General features: G+C 50.7%; 1 protein-coding gene across 1 annotated transcript in view; it reads right to left on the bottom strand.

Annotated features, from left to right (window-relative positions):
• Window positions 1-4,620: 4,620 nt before the first annotated feature.
• The window catches only part of CASTOR2 (cytosolic arginine sensor for mTORC1 subunit 2), a 134,479-nt gene continuing 122,165 nt past the window's right edge, over window positions 4,621-16,934 (bottom strand). The window contains exon 9 of the mRNA XM_074845549.1: window positions 4,621-16,163. Coding sequence (XP_074701650.1) covers window positions 16,098-16,163 — 66 coding nt within the window. The 3' untranslated portion in view covers window positions 4,621-16,097. The remainder of the gene's footprint in view (window positions 16,164-16,934) is intronic.

Below are 16,934 nucleotides of genomic sequence, written 5' to 3'. Positions count from 1 at the left end.
CCTAAATAGAAGTGTTGTATGGCTTAATGCAGTGGGAGTTTGCACTTTCATTACAGTGGCTGTGGGCATTCTTGAACATGCTGCTTGATGGGAACAAGGTTAGTGACAGAGCCTGTGGTCTGGCAAACACCAGCACTGACCCTTGTTTCGGTTAAAGTGGTGGGGTTCACCCTGGCCTGGTGCCCACGCTGCTCTGTCACTCCCCCTCCGTCAACAGCACACGGGGAGAAAATATGATGGAAAGCTTGTGGGTCGAGATAAGGACAGGGCGATCGCTTACCAGTTACCATCATGGACAAAACAGACTCGGGGAAATTATTTTATTGCCAGTGAAACAGAGCAAGGTAATGAGGAATAAGAACAAATCTAGAAACACCTTCCCCCACCACCTCCGTTCTTCCCAAGCTCAACCTTACTCCTGACTTTTCTACCTCCTCCCTCTCCTTGTTCACTGACCTTGGTGTCTGCATGGTTGTTTCTCACGTATTCTCACTCCTCTGTCCCAGCTGCTGTTGTGCAGCAGTTTTTCCCCTTCTTAAATACATTATCCCGGAGGCGCTACTGCCATTGCTGATGGATGGGCTCAGCCTTGGCCAGCAGCGGCTCCGTACAGGAGCTGTGTGCCACTGTCTCTGCCCAATGTGGGGGCAGCTCCTGGTGTCTTCTCCCAGAAGCCATCCCTGCAGCCCTTTGCTTCCAGAACCTTGCCACCCAATACAAGTGGGCATTGCTGAAATTTTTGATATTTGATCCACAAGATCAGGCTAGAGCATGTCCAGAGCGTGGCATCGCCCCGTGCACAGCTCGTGCCTGTGGGAAGCGTGGGAGCAGCAGCTGGTGCTGAGGAGGGGAAGTGAGGCTGGGGAGAGCCGGCACCTTCCTCGGCTCTGGCTGTCAGGAGAGACAGCACAAAGTGTCCACAGAATGAGACCTTACAAGTGGGGTTCCCTTTGTGGGAGCAGCAGGAATGCACCCCACTAAAAGGAGCCTTTTCAGTGCGTGTTGCTTCTCACTGCAAGCAGCCAAAAGAAAGGGGAGACTTTCCCTTCCCCTTTTTTTTGCATCTTTCTTTTGAGCCTGGCTGACAAAACCTTCTGCTCATCTGACCTTGCTCCCCCCAGTTCAGCTGTGGGTCCAGTTTCTCAGCAAGCGCTGGCTGATGGCTGCTACCAGCCTTTCCAACCCCTCTGTCAGGCTGGTGGAGCCACTGGGTCTGGTGCCCACCAGCACCACGCTGCTCTGGGAACAGCTCTTCCTGGAGAAACCTCCTGCTGCAAGCGAGTGAGGAGCATGAGCCCGGCTGGGCAGGAGCCTGAGCAGCTGTAGGCTGGAGCTGTCACTGCCGAGGCCCTGGGGAGCTGCTCTGGTGCCAGGTTTCTAAACAAGACTTGCTTGTCATCGGTAAAAACGCCTTCATCTCCTCCTAAAGCAGGGGACCTTCACGACTAAATATGGTCAGTCTTCAGGCACTTCTCCCAGTTGCCGTGACCGCCAGGTCGTGTGCAGGCTGCGCAGTGTCAGAGCTGATGACTGGGAGACAGACAGGAGCGTCGCTGAGTTTGAGCCTCTGGAAGGGTCCCCAGCTGCAGCGGGGCAGAGGCGGTGTGCTCCAGGGGAGTGCAGCCTCTGGAGAAGCTGAAGGATGGCCAGTGGTGACTCCTGCCCCACCTGAAATCTTACAACTACAAAATAGGCTCACTGTCCTCAGAGGTGAAGAGGAGCCAGATGTGCCTTCAACCAAAGGCACATGTAACCACACAGACACACCACACCAGGAAAAAAACCACACTGAAAAAAGAGCAGCGTTTATTTTTAATAGCCCTTTCCCATCCTAGATCCCTTGGCCTTGCCAGCTCTTGCTGGGGCTGTGCTATGCCGGTTTGTGCGCTGGGAGCAGCTCAGCTTGTTTTGTCCCGTGTGATGAGGGGAGTCACTGCAACCCCAACACACACATCCCCCCACTCCCTGCTGCAGATCCCTCCCTCCCTCCCCACCTGCTGCTCCCTGTGGGTCCATCCCGGGGCCGGAGGGTCTCCAGCAGCAGGTTACAAATTGGGAAACAGGGGATGAGCTGGGTCCGAATTTGTTGGGAGATTGGTTGTGGGGCTTTGGGATAAAAGAAAAATCCGAGAATGTGGATTAAAACGTCTGTGCTGGGCCATAACTATTAACAGCATGCCTGTAGCAGTGCCCTTCCCCGTACTCCTCTATAGCTAGGAAATAACTAAAAAAGACAAATGTTTTACTTAAGAAAAAAATTTCAGAAAATAGAAAAATAAATACACTCTTCCCTCTGCTACTCTTTACTGCTCAAAGGCAGCCACAGCCTGGGCAGTTTATGCTGCCTCTGCTGTGACTGATGGGCCAGGGCCGTGCAGGAGCCCAGCTGTGGTGTAGCAACCCCAAGACATTAAAGGTATGAGCTGGAAGGCAACTTGGCATCATTTTGTCCTTCAAAATATGGCAAATTAGCCAGCCCAGAATACACCTGCATCCCTAAATATACCTGCAGCAAAGGGTGGGGGGGGTACAGGCCAGGGACACACATGGGGAGCAGCTCAAATTAGAAGTATAAAGTAACCTACTTGATTTTGCATTGATTAGCAAGAGTAATTTGCCCTCCAAACACCACTGTGCTGTCGGGGTTGGCTTAAAATATCCTGAAAATGCTCGCACAGGGCTGCACACACGTACAGCTCCTAGCACATGGGTGCTGAGCAGGGCTGCAGCACGTGTTGGTGACTGGGAGTCGGGGGGGGGGGGGGGGGGTGGGGGGGGTGGGGGGGTGTCACCCGGCTCCCGTGGCCCCCTCAGCTGCCCCGCAAGCCCCTGCACAGCGAGGCTGGGCTCGTCTGTTGGCAAACCGCCCAGCTGGGAGTGAAACACGTGAAAGCCCATAAACCAAAGATTATTTTAGGCACCTGCTACATTACAGTAAATGCTTCTCTACAAGATTGTTCAAAAACAAATGACTCAGAGAACTAATAATTAGCCTGAGGCATTCAAAATACTCCTGAAATAATATTACTTTGTCATGACTCATCAGAATCTGGTTTTGTAGCATTTTTTGCAAGGGGCTGGACCCCCTCCCAGTGCCCCAGCAACTCCTGCATGAGGCCATGAGCCTGGGCAGGTAAAAAGAAAAACACTAATGATCTCTCAGTGTGTGTTAGGGGTCCAGAAGCCAGTTTAACAGCCTAAAGCCTGTGTATTTACTCTAAGATACGAGTTGCTTTTGTGGGTAGCTGCAGGCAGCGCTAAGATTGCATGGCAGTGCTGTGTTGGTGTTTGTTTTTTTTTTTTTAATAGATGAAATCCTCAAGGCAGTGCGCTGCATTAAGGCTGCATCTCCCACAAAATTTTATGTGAATACTCTTGACCAGAAGACTCTGGTCAATGGGTTACACTATGTTAAAAAGAAGATACTTTTCTTGACCATGGTTTACATAGATGAGCTGCTGCCCTTTAAACATCCAGTCTAAATTGTTCAACTGTGTGTCCTGGTTTTGACTGGGATTGAGTTAGTTTTCTTCCTAGTAGCTGGTGCAGTGCTGTGTTTTGGATTTGGTGTAACAATAATGTTGGTAACACACAGCTGGTTTAGTTGTCACTCAGTGGCACTTATCCTAAGTTAAGGATTTGTTCAGTTTCCCATGCTCTGCCAGCAAGGAGGGCCACAAGAAGCTGGGAAGGAGCATGGCCAGGACAGCTGACCCCAACTAGCCAGAGAGCTATTTCATACCGTAGAACTTCATGCCCAGTGTATAAACTGGGGGGGGGTGGCTGGGAGGAGTGGATTGCTGCTCGGACTTCGGTCGGGGGGTGGTGAGCCATTGCATTGTGCACCACTTGTCTTTTCTGGGGTTTTATTTCCCTCGCTTTATGTTAGATTCCTTTTCATTGCAATTATATTATTACTGTTATTATATTTTAGTTATTAAACTGTTCTTATCTCAACTTTTACTTTTTTTTTGATTCGCCTCCCCATCTCACTGGGAGCTGGGAGGAGTGAGGTGCTCAGTTGCCAGCTGCGGTTAAACTGTGACACTGTGACAAGGGTGATGATCCATCCAGTGTCACTGTTTTTTTTCTTGCACACTTCAGCCAGGTTCTTCAGCTCCTCCTTGCCGAGCAGCATGTGGCGATGGCACCGTGCAGCCCTGTTGCTTACCGAGACATGACAGCACTCAGCAGCGACTGCCCTGAAACACCCCGTGAGGGGATGACATTTATCCCCTGCCCGCTGGGCTGCAGGGCTTGGGTGATGCCCCGCCAGGGTCTCTGCGGGGGCTCACCAGGCTCCCGTGCATCTCACACGCTTCTGTGACCAGGGGAAAATTAAATCTTGCAACTACACCAGCAGTATCCCACCAACCTCTTATTTCAAGGGAATAGGATGGGGCAGGTTTATGGCTCCCAGAGAACAGCTACAGGATGGAGGGGATGGTGGCGGGTACCATCCCTAGGGGATAAAATATAACCTGGTGACAGGTCCAGGACACCGGAGAGCCTCGGGGCTGTCTGCTGACCTTCCTAAATGGGTGTATGTAGGCAAAGGGCACTGGCAGGAGTAAGGCCCAGCATGGCTGCAGGTCAAAAAAAAATAAAGAGCGCTACATCTTATAGACAATGCCAAGCTCTGCTTTATTTTCATCAGTTTGATCAGTACAAAAGCAGACAGCGTATGTTTCACTTTTTATTCTTTTTCATTTTAATTAACACTTTACAAAGTACAAAATATACTGTCATTTATTTTGGAACATTAGGATTTTTTTCTTTTTTTCTGTTTTGTTGCTTTTTTTTTTTTCCATACAGTACATAAATCTCAGCTTTTCAGCATAAGACCAGCAAAGAAAAGCAGCGTGTGCACTCGCTGGGAAAGCAAAGCATCCACTTCTCAGCTCCACACGTCGTGCCCAGAGCACGATCCACAGCTGCCCTGCGGCGTAACATCTCCCCTCACGCAGAGGCTGGCACGAGGCCACCGACGCTTTCAGTGTCCCCTGCGCCTTGTGCCCCCGAGCCCTCACCAGCTGCTGCCCGCACGGCCGGCGTGAGCAGCCCTCCCACGGCTGCAGCCCCGAGCAGGGGGTACAGCATGGGCCCCTCCACAGGGTGGACCCTTCCAGTCAGTTTGCATTAGTCTGGTAATTAAAGGGAAAAAATACGCATTTTTTGCTCCCCACGCCACAGGAAAGGCTCCCTTGGGGTTTCTGAGATGTGAGCAGGGAGGAGAGGCTGCAAGAAGTCAGGGTGCCCAGGGCTGCCCACATCCCCAGCCCGACTTCAGTCAGTTTGGCGGGTGTCTGAGGCCAGAAGTGGTATTTCACTTACAGAGAAAATGATACGTAACTAGCTTTTTTTAAGAAGGTCCTTAAGATGTGTGTTTCCTCCCCAGGCTGCCCAGCACAGCCGTTCCAAGCAGCTGGGGAGCAGAGGGGCAGACCCTGGTCCAAGCTGGGCAGCCGCTGCACCAGGAGCCTCTCTGCTCTCTTGGCAATTCTAGAAATTTGGGTTAATGCTACGGCCATCCTGGGCATCTGGGGAAAATGTGGGCTCCTTCTTAAGTCCAAAAAAAGGGGAGAAAGAGAAATGCTTAGTCTTGTTCAAGCCAGTTGAGACACTAATAAAGTGGTGATGCAGTACTGCCGTGGAAGGGCTGACCGCCACCCATCCAGCTCTGAATGTGCCCAATGCAGCAGAGTTACAGCATAAATCTGCACTGTGACCCCACAGGGTAACAGCTCACTGCATTTTAGCCCAGAGAAACCAAACTAAAAATCTGTCCCTAAGCACTAATGAGAACAAGGAGGCTCCCTTCATGCAACACTCCCCCCAGATTAACCCTCCTGGGTACCTTACAGCGCCCAAGGAGCAGAAGACAACCGACGGGTGCCAGTGCCGTGCTGCGGTGCCGCAGCCAGAGACATTTCCAAGGTGGGGATGCAGATCCAGAGCATGTTCCCCGGGCACTGAGGCACTGAGGAGACCCCCCCATCCCAGCATCACCAGGACCTGCTGGCACAGCTTGGTGGCAGGAGCAGGTGAGCGTGTTCACCAAACTGAGGTCATCACACCCTGCTAATTTTAGTGAAAACAAGGGGAGAGCAGGCTACCTGGGGAGTTAATGGAGAGGGAGGGAGACAGGCTCTTCCAAAGGCTGAATCAGAGCATCCAAAGACGGCTCCTGCCACGAGTCACTGCCCGGCAGCCTCCTGCTCCCCTGCCCATCCCAGAGCCATGGCTGTCCAACCGCTCGGGTCAGCAGGACAAGTGTCCCCTTGCTGTCACTGCCACCCCCGGCTGCTGCAGAGGCAGCACCAAGGAGGAGGAGGAGGAGGGCATGCTGGCAGAAAACACAGCTGCCACGGTGCTAAAACGAATGGCCCACTCCTCAACTTTGTGTCTCATGAACCCCAAATCCAAGCCTGCAGCCCACGCACAGGGGAGGGACGATGGGAGGAGTGACCCAGCCACAAGTATGGGACCACGGCCGGCTGTGACACTGAGCACAGCCCCAGGCTGGCAAGTGCCACCACCCTCTGTGTCGCCAGGCCCCTAACGCAGGCACTAACAGCACTCACACACAGTTCTCACACCCCTGCGATCAGTGACCATCGGATTAGCATGACTATTTTTAGCAGCAGTAGCAGCAAGGTTTTCAGGTGAGAGGTGAGGGCAGCCCCAGCTCCAACACAACCAGAAACACCCGGGAAAGACTCTTCCAGTGCCTTGGGGAGCTGCAAAGGACTCCAGCCCTCTGCCCCAGGGACACCGATGTGCTCCTCCGTTCCCCTGCACTATCAGAACAGTTCACAAATGCAGAGTAAATAAATACCTGGAGGAAGGAAGGACTGAGATGGTGTGGCTCGGGCCCCATGGGACTGGGAGTGGGGACCCTGGTGGGTAGGGTCTGGAGGAGAGTGAGGGTACAACTCATTTTTTAATTCTATGATAAAACTAAAACAAGGCCAAGGTCATTGAGCCGGAGCAGACAGCCTCTCTTCCCAACGGTCAAAGGGAAAGCTGGGTGCTCCTGCTGCAGAGCCATCCTTTTTGTACGCTGAACCTCCCAACCCAGCACCGTCCCGCACGCACCAGCACAGGGTTGGCCCCTGCTAAACCGCATTGACCCACAAACCGTGAGGGAAAAACACAGAGGTTTGCTCCCAGAATGGAGACATTCAAAATTCAGTGATTTCTTCAGGAACAGGATTAAATAGGGTGTCTATGTGTATTGCTGCAGACGAACAGCACAGCTGGACTGGAGAGTCCTGGCCAGCCTGTGCCTGGGGGCTGAGCCACGGTGCGAAGGGTCCTGGCACCCTGTGCAGGCCAGTCCTGCCCAGAGGCAACGCCATCCTAGGAAGGTCTGCAGTTCCCACAGTTGTAGCAGCAGAGCCAGCTCTTTAAGTAATTTCAATGACCTCAAAAATTCAAAAACCCCCACAAGGCTGGCCTTAAAAATAATTACGAGGAACAACTACAACAAAAGGCTGTGGGTTTCTTCTCCTTTGCCCTATGCATACAACCCCCTCACCCCTTCCTTCAGCATCCCACAGGGCAAATGCTCTTTTGCTCTTCCCACTGACCACAAACCCAAACAGGAGACTGCTGATTTTCCTCAGCAAAAGGGAAATTCCCTCCGCATCCTTTTCCAGCTGATGGGAATGGCTCTGAGCAGGTGGCGAGGACACGGAGGGTGAGGTGGCTCTGCTTGCCAGGGCTGCATCTCCCGTGCAACCTGCTCCCTGGAGCAGCCTCCCTCCAGCCTGACCCAGTGGCTGCCGCAGCGTGTTTCAGAGGCAAATGCGGCCGAGCTCCTGTTTTGGGGCCCAAAGGAGCATCAAAGCTCACAGCAGCGATCCTGGCAAGTGGGGTGCTTCCAGCAGCATTCCCACAAGGGCCAGGGAATCAGGTACCTGGAAAACTGTTTTTCAAGTTACAAAACAGCTGGTAGGAATCCTTTGCGAAAAAGAAAAAGCTGATTAATTACAGAAAGCTGGTTTCAAATCCTCAAGATGCTGAGATAGCAGCAGAAAGCTGGGTGGAGCAGGGGGACCCCAAACTACAACCAGCCTCCCAAACACACTGTGCAAGAGAGAGATTGCCTCTGCCACATCCACACAGGGAGGAAAAAAAAGCAACCAGCCCCCCAAAATGAAGGATGAAAGGAGCCCTTTTTTTGGCATAATTTTTTAGGGTTGGGAGGACATCGGTAAAACTGGGTCTGCCTAGAGAGGGACACTGAGCAGCTGATCGGCTCTCCCTATGGTACAGGCAGAGGATAGAGCTGAGACAGAGGGGAGCAAAGTGCTCCTGCTCCGCTCCTGGAGATATTTCAAAATTCCAATCCTGCCAGATTCCTGCTGGGCAACTCCATCTGTCTCCGATCCAAAATCCAACCACCCTTCATTTACAAAATTCTGCAGAAATCTAAAAAAAGGCTGAAAACAACAACAAAAAAGGGAATTAAGCAGCTGGTTTGCAACCACACGAGCACTCCTGCAGCCCGAGCTGGGCTGGCTGGGGCCACGCTTGAGCCGGCAGCCAGGGCAGGAGGCGAGCGGCCGCCGTCCCTCCACCGCTCCCTGCGCCCGCCCCGCAGAACGCAGGGGCTAGGGTTCAGCTGGGACCAGCTGCCCGGGGTCTGCAACCCCCACAGCCGGGCCCTCACCAAACCCGGGCAGGCAGCGGCACAGGTCATCTCCGCAAGGGAATCCCAGAGCAGGGAGAAGCTATTACACCTAATCTGCAATTACAAGGTAACGTTCAGTCGTAGGCTTCGGCATACAAATTATCTTCCCAACCTGGAGGAGAAATGGCTGGTGCTGTCTAGAAAGTCCAAGAAAGGAACATCTTGGCTATATATGTTCCAAAGAGGTATGTTTCTCTGTACATTCATACCCTAAAATTAGAATATACTTCGTTTGATACATACTTCATTTATTTCCCCTGCTTCAAACAGGGTCTGTGCATTGCTCCACGCTCACCAGAGCTTCTGCAGGGGCTATTGCTGCTACAGCCAGGACTTGCTGAGCAGCCTCCAGTGCACGTCCCGTGTTGCAGAACCCAGTCCTTTTCTTCACCTGTCCTAACTAGTGCTGGTATTTCAACCAAGCTGTGCTTCACGAAGATTAAATAAAGAAGAGGCCAAGGCATGGAAAATAGGGGACTGAAGACAGCAGAATAACTCAAGATTCACAGTTGAGCGTCTTCCTCCCAGGGCAAGTCCCACAACCCTCGCTGGGGATGCGCACAGGGCATTTCTGTACCAGCTCAGTGCTGCCAGGATGCCCAAGGGATATTGCTGGCCCCTGACACACACGGCCCACGCAGGACAGACAGACAGATGTGCTCACAGGGAGAAGGAATCTAAACCCGGAGGCAGATCTGCACAACTTGGCCAATGTAAACACACCCCAGCACATGCTATAAAATGTAAATAGTATTTGGCAAAGGATTACGGGGTTTTACTCTCTAGCAGGTAATAAAAGTTTAATCCAATCCAAGGTTTGCAGGCAGGACTGGAACAGGTAAGTGAGATGCCTTAAGCTGCTTACTGGAGATGTCCACAATAGTCGTAGTAACAGAGAGAAAAGAAATCCTCATCAGAAAGTGATTTCTTGTCCGTCACCGAATGCTGCGGTGAGACACCTTCACTCAGGAACTAGTAGCTGCTGCTCAGGCTTGGGCTGAACAAAGAATTTCTCCCTTGTCATTATCAGAAAATACCACTTATCTGTTGCCAAGACAGGAACTTGTGCTCTCACTGAGCACTGACTGCGCTGATACAGGCCCTGGCACTCAGTCGCTGACCTCTCAAGTAGGGAGTCTGAATGCCCTGGTGCTCTCCAACAGTACGTGTGGGTACATGGACCAGAGAAAACACAACGATGTGACTAACCCCTGCGGCCACTGACACCACCATTACCTCAAAACACTCAGTGACACTTGGAGGCTTTGCCCCAGGGCGTGGTTGAGCACTGGAAGATTTTCTGAATACCAGGGGTTTGGAAGCTCTCGTGCTGTCCTTGCTGGGAGGGTACTACTGGGACAAATGCATCCCCAGGGGGTCACTGGGCTAAGCAGGGGACTGGGCAGGGAGAGGAGGTCTGCTTGATTCAAAGAGGAAAAAAAGAAGAATGAGCAAAACTGCATACATTCATATTTGCACGACTAAAAAAAGAAAAAAAAAGTCCTTCGCATTCTCGCCTTTCCCCCCCGTCTTTCAGGGACCTCCACAGACCCCCCACTGCCACACCATGGAGACGTGGGGGAAACCGCCGAGGCAGTAACAGCCACATTAGCTTACACTGGTGAGGTTGCCCCCTTTGTAACAGAAGAAAATTCAAGCACTGTACAGCAAAGCTAAGAAAAGACAGAAAATGGCTTCTTTCAGACCTCCTCTGCTACGTGCCCCCTGCGTTGCGCTGCCTTGTTTCCCTCCCAGTGTCTGCAGGACAAAACGTCATGCCTTCAGAAAAATGAAACCTGATGAATTTCTGTTGGATGCTTTTCTTGGCTAAAGCAATCGTGACCTTCCAGTAACATTTTCCTTCAAGTGTCAGTCCTGAAAATCCCCACGCCTGCTCTGCATGGCACGTCTTAAAAGAGTAAATCACTGCTTGATGCCATCTGCAACCCAAGAAGCAGGGTCCGACACCAACAAGCTTTTTGTTACAGATGAGGGTTGATTCATCTCTGGCCAACATCATTCCCTACCCGTGCTCCTGGGAATGGTAACACTGAGCTCGGAGTTAAAAATACATTTGGAAGCAGTAGTATGATGTTTATATGATGAATGGTGTTTATAAATGGCATTGCCATTAAGTAAGTCTTAATACTAATGTCACCCGCTGCAGGTGCCACAATCTCTGTGCTCCAGCAAACCCAAATACTTCCATTAAGGCCTCCCTATGCAAGTAAGATTAATACATGCCACTTAAATCACAGTATTTCACAAACTCTATCAACTGCAAACCAAACTGACTTCAATGCCTGAAAAGAACCAGGAAGCTGCACAAACCTACGTAGCAGGCTGAAAATCAGCAACCTGGAAGTGCTGAAAGGTCAGCTGCAAGGCAGCACCCCCACTGCACTTGGTGAAGCGTTAACTGAAAGATCAAAAGAGGGGATGTTTTGGGTAAAAACCTTTCCCCACCCGGACCCTAAAAGCACTCCTGGTCAGCAGGAAACTCTGACGGTGAGATGCAAAGACCACACACTGCCAGCGACTGCGTTCGAACAGCCTCTGCTCCTTTTCACAGGAGGAGACCCTCCACACTTCCATCTACTTAAAAATAACCCCTTGACTTAAGCTCCTCACAGGCCTACAGATGTGAGTTTCCCAATAAATACCAGAGCCCGGCATTAGCCACGGGTTGCCTTCTGGCCACCGAGCCACCAGCAGACGTATCCACCAGTAAACCACGCGCCCGCAGGGAGCACCCACAGCCGCGTGCGGAGACGCTGGAGAAGCCACCACGAGCTCTGGAGGAAACGTGCCACCAAGACCAGGCCACCTGAAGACCTCGCGGGCAGGTGCCCCCCGCTCTCCACCACCCAGACCCCCCTGGGCTGGGGGAAGGCGGGCGGCAGCGGCACTGGCTCGGAGCTTGCAGGAACTGGAAGCCCCATTGCAAATCCCCCAGCCAGGGGCTGGGCAGGCACTTTGCAACTGAACCATCACTATGTACAGGCTGAAGCAATTCAGGGCAGCAACTGAAATATATATAAAGAAAAAGGAGCAACTTTCCTACAGTCTCTGTGCTTGAGGCACCAAACTGAAGAGGAACGGGGTGTTTCTGAAGCAGGCAGGAAAACCTGGTGCTGCAAATCAGCGTGGGTCTCTGCCTACTCACAGCACACAGAGGAGCCACAGCTTTGCTCCAGGTCAGCTTCGCTGCTGCTCTTTGCTAAAAATGTGTAGAGAAGTCCCGAGAGCATAACTAAGTATTCATATTGCCTATATACTTGAATTAAAAATATATGGTGAATAAATGTGTGTATACAGCACTTACCACATATATATACACACACAGAACGTGTGCCTAGAGTATACACACATGTACTCACACAGCATATATTAACCTATATTGCTCAAGTATATATGCTATGTACAGTATATAGCCATACAAACATAAAACACAGGTATTTATATATGTGTACAACAGAGACATACCAAGTATTTCTACGTAAACACTATACAATTATATGGACATTTGCACACACTTGCACAGTAGAAAGGAATTTGCAGTCAAAATCTAATTGGGGTGGGGGAAAAAGACAAAAACCTATGCAGTAACACACACAACATGAGAAAGGTTGAATTTTCTAAAAAACCAAGGCCTCAGAGAAACAAGGAGGACGCGGGAGGGCTATGTTCTCCTTCCCTGCCTGCCCCTCCTTGCAGGGCTGGAAACACTTTTTGCATTTTGCTGTTTGGTGAATTTTTGTGCAACGGGAGGAACCGAGAGGGCACGGGGAGGGTCCCACCGCATTAAGGTGATCCCTGATGAGCAGCAGCCATGGTCGGGGGAAACTCCAGAGCCGAGCAGGGACGCTCGGGGCAGTGCGGGTGGCTGACAGGGAACCGGGACTTCAGCCGTGCAGACGCCCAGCCGAAGGGTGTCCCACAAGGGACGTGTTCCTCCTTTTATCCACACAGTGTTAAACAGCACAATGCCAGGGATGCTCAGAGACATTATCATCATAAGGCATTTAAAAAAAATCAAGAAAAGACGCTTCAATTTTTCCCCACCCCAAAGGCCAGGTGCCAGGAGAGCGGGAGCTGTTGAGCAGCTTTAAGGGCTACTGCTTTGGGCTCATTAAGCTCTGTGGTGCTATTATTATTATTATTACTATTAATTTTTTTTAACAAAGCCCCTACAGACCCCTTTCTGCCTTATCCAGTGAAGGTCTCACAAGCAACACTGCAGCAACACTGCTGTGCAGCAAGTCTGTGCTGATCCTGCCTGCATGCTGGACTGCCCTTCCCCAGGGCTCTGGTTCAAGGTTCAACCAATTCTGGCTAAATTTAGAGTATCTCACTTCCCACTAGCAAAGCGACGTGTGGATGTTGAAAGCATCAAACTACCCCAAGTTGTCTGAAACAATCTTCTTGGTTCTCAGGACAAAACAAGAGAGGAAATAAAAAGGTGAAGCCGAGGATGACAGCAGAGACAAGAGTGTCCCTCAATGGCATTTTACACCTTCTGAATTTTTTTGGCTAACTTTCTCGTGCCAGGACAGCAATCTGCTTTGTGAAGTTCTGAAACACACCAAAGACTTCTGCAGTTTTTATGAATTTAAGGCCAACTTCCTCGGAAAAAAAGTGAAAAAATTTAAATTAAAAAAATCAGCCTGTAAAATAGCCTGAGTGCAAAGTTTTAAAAAAAAATTTAAAAACTATTTTTTTCGCTTTCTCTTAAGGCTCAGTAAAGTTGTTGCTTGTTTCAAGTAATTCCTTACCGTACATGTCGTGGTCCTTAGAAAGCAGCACTAGCACATGGGGATGGGGAAAGTGGCTAAATAATCATTTTTCAATGGCTGACAAAACCCAGGAGCACAACAAAGACCCTGTCCTGGTGAAACTGCCCACGCACACAGGGAAAGCTCAGGCTCAATTCAGCTGAGCAGAGAGCCTGGCTGGCAACTCAGTAGCTGCACACCAACTAATGTGCTGGTATCCCTCTCCAAAAAAATCCTGCACGGTCCTACAAACATCCCAATGCGCCATCCCAAGGAGAAACCGTTCAATAATTTATGTGGTGAAAAGCTACCGCCTGCCCTGCCACATCCTGCCAACGACACTGTGCAGAGTCACATAAAACATCTCCGGGTGCTTTTAAATATCGCAGCGCACAGCCTGCGCTCGCATCCTCAGGGCATGCAGCAGGAGACCAAAGCATCTTTCCAAGCAAACATCCAGAAACGCACGGTGCCACCCCTGGAATAAACCTTTACTCCAGAAATCTGGAGTGACTATAACATATCATGGGGCAACTGTGAAAACCCACGTAAAGGAACAGCAAAACATACTATTCGGTAAAGTATTAAACATGTGCCTAAGTGTTTCTCAGCAGGGATGCTTTAACTCAGGGCCTACAAAGGAAAGTTACCCCCACTTTTTCCTGCGGATGCTCTGATTCCCGCTCTAGCTGCCACACAACATCCCGCCGATGAAAAACCAGAAAATCTGAAACTCAGTATCTGGGTCCAGCAGCACCAGAAATCACAAATGTTAAGCTCAGCCCTCCAGCACCGTGAATGGAGAACAGTGAGCTGTAAGCCAGTGTATGTGTTTGCATGTCCTACACACCAGTATGAACCTGTTTGTGTGCCCTACACACCAGTATAAACCATGCCCATAGCATGATCTCAGGTGCTTGCTTACTGCCTCCAGATTAACACAAAACCCTAGCTCAAACCTGTAAGACACAGCCTCAGGAAAATCATGCTAGAGGCTTATCTCGGAAGCAAAGCTGGAAAGTCCACACTAAAACTGTCAGACCTGCAACTTCTTCACATCAAAAATGAAATGGGAAGAAGTCTAGAAATGCAAGAGATCCTTGGGCTCCTAACCGTAAAAGCAGAGCCCTCTGCAGGCAGCTTCTCCTTTCCACCACCCCTCACTGCACGGTCACAGCACGGTGCAGACCACTGGTACCTACGTCTTGGGTGACGCTTGCTCTGCCGGCACCGGTCCCCGCCGTCCTCCACGGTGCTGGGAGCGGCCACGATGTGGAGGCGGGTGCCACCCCGGGCCTCGATGCCTGGCTCCCACTGCCCCACAGCTTTGGTGCAAGTCAGGAGCAAACACACTCCTGCTGCCCCACAGGAAAAGCCGACATCACCTTCCCGTGACAGGACCAGAAGGAAACGTTTCAGGTTTTATGCATTTTCAGCACCATTCTGCTTTCAAAATGCTGCCCACTGAACCCAGTGGAAAAACCCTGGAGTCAAGACCCCAACTAGCAGCGATTTCCAGCCTGGTGATGAAGGAGCTGATGAAAAACTGCAGGAGGGTCCCAGCAGAGCTTGGGCACCCTCCCGGCCCTGGGGGGTACAACCCGCTGCGGCTCTTGGCAGAGCAGCAGCTACTCAAGGACCCTGGGCAATCCTTCGTGTCCCCATGAATGGGTACAAAGTGGATGGAAAAAAGCCTGAGGGGACAGGAGAAAAGATGCCTCCTATCTCTTGCTGACCCTGGGGGACAAGGGCTTGGCGATGGCTCTGATGTGGGGGCAAGGGGACAGCAGTCGCCCTGGAGCAGGGGACGTGGCAGGAGGACACTGGGGGCAGTGGGAGGGTGGTGAGAAAACTGAGCTAAAATGGCCAAGTTTCAATGCAGACAGAAGTCTTGGTGACCCCACCTCCCAGGAGGTGGGCCAGAGCAATGCTCCCCTTGCCCAGGCTTTCTCAGAGCAGTCAAGACTTTGACTGCAGGAAGAAAGGGAAAAGGGAAAAATTCAAGCAACTGGGTATTTTCCCCTTTTCCAACACCGAACAGTTTTGTCAGGGGAAACAGAACCCAATTCCCATCCTATCTTAACACAGGCAATGACAGACAGTCCTCAGAAAGTCTGATGCGAGGAGACAAGCCAGCACTATGTGACGTCTTTTCTGTTTAATTCCACATTTCATTTTGTTTACGGTTTTCAGGGCTCTCTCTGAGCAGGCGGCCCATCCACCCCAGCCGTGCCGCGCAGCTGTCGGCAGAGCGCCCGCGCGTGCGGCCAGCCGTGCCGTCGCGCTTCGGGGAGAGGTGGGTGTCCCCGGCAGCTCCTTCCACACGAAAACATGGGCAGGTTACACTTCGCCTTGGAGCTGAACATCAGGAAACCGTCTGAACTCCCTTTCCTCCTGCCCCTCATTCATAAATTTAATAAAATAACAATAATAATAATAATTAAAACAAAGGCTTATTGGAGCTGTTTCTGCTCAACTTTCCACAGTCTCTTTTCATGTCACTCTCTGGAATCAGATTTTTCAAGAAATACTGTGAGAAAAAAAGAATAATAATAATAATAATAATTATAATAATAATAATAATTATAATAATAAAAAGCATCTGGAACCAGCTCAGAAGATTTCTAATGCTTTTCAGCTTGACTGACTTGGAGTGCATTGACCACACCATTTATATTTTCTTCAGGTACCTGCAAGAAAAGAAAAACAAAGGTCATGCTCTAGCAGAAGCCTGGCAGGGACGACAAGGAAAGGAGAGGCAGGAGACGAAGCCAGAACAGTTCCAAGGAGCCAGGTACTTTGCTGTTGGCCACCTGAACTCCACTGAGAAAGCATTCCATCTACAAGAGACACCCTCTGATCAAAGGCGTTAACCCACGGTACTCCTAGGAGCAAATATTGTAAGTGAGATCTGGCTGGTTTGCTGTCTGTATGGTGGGTGCTGGCGGGGAGGCAACAAGGTGGGGTTTTCCTTTCCTTCGCTTCCTCTCCGCTCCTTTCCTTTTGTTGGTAAAACCTTTGTACACCAGGAGCTCGCTCATGCACAGTGCCTGTGCTGATGGATTTATGTGGCTGCGTCAGGGCTCCATGAGGCTCTCCGGGGCATCCTACAGGTTTGGGACCCGTAGGTGTGTGGGTGGGGAGACCATGCTGGGTGACAGGGGAACATGTCCATCAAAAGAAGAAGAGAACTGCCAGTCTGCTTGTGGTGGGGGTCCCAGATGGTGCGGTGCAGTACCTGAGCTTTCTTATCCAGTCTTGTGATGAGACTTAACCATAGAAGTTCATATACAAAATTATTACTGGGTGTCTTTTCACACTTATTGCAAGAAAAACCCCTCGCAACAGAAGATACAAAAGATCTCAGAGCAACTGTCATCGGTAGAAAAGAATATCACAAGTAAAGTTACATCAGACAGAAAAGAGGCGTCTGACCATTACATAAACTCAAAGATGACACT

This window comes from Strix aluco, chromosome 19, assembly GCF_031877795.1.
Source record: "Strix aluco isolate bStrAlu1 chromosome 19, bStrAlu1.hap1, whole genome shotgun sequence".
In the NCBI taxonomy this organism is placed as follows: Eukaryota; Metazoa; Chordata; class Aves; order Strigiformes; family Strigidae; genus Strix; species Strix aluco.
The sequence above is the reverse complement of the archived record's forward strand: the minus strand, read 5'-3'. Positions and strand labels throughout refer to the sequence as shown.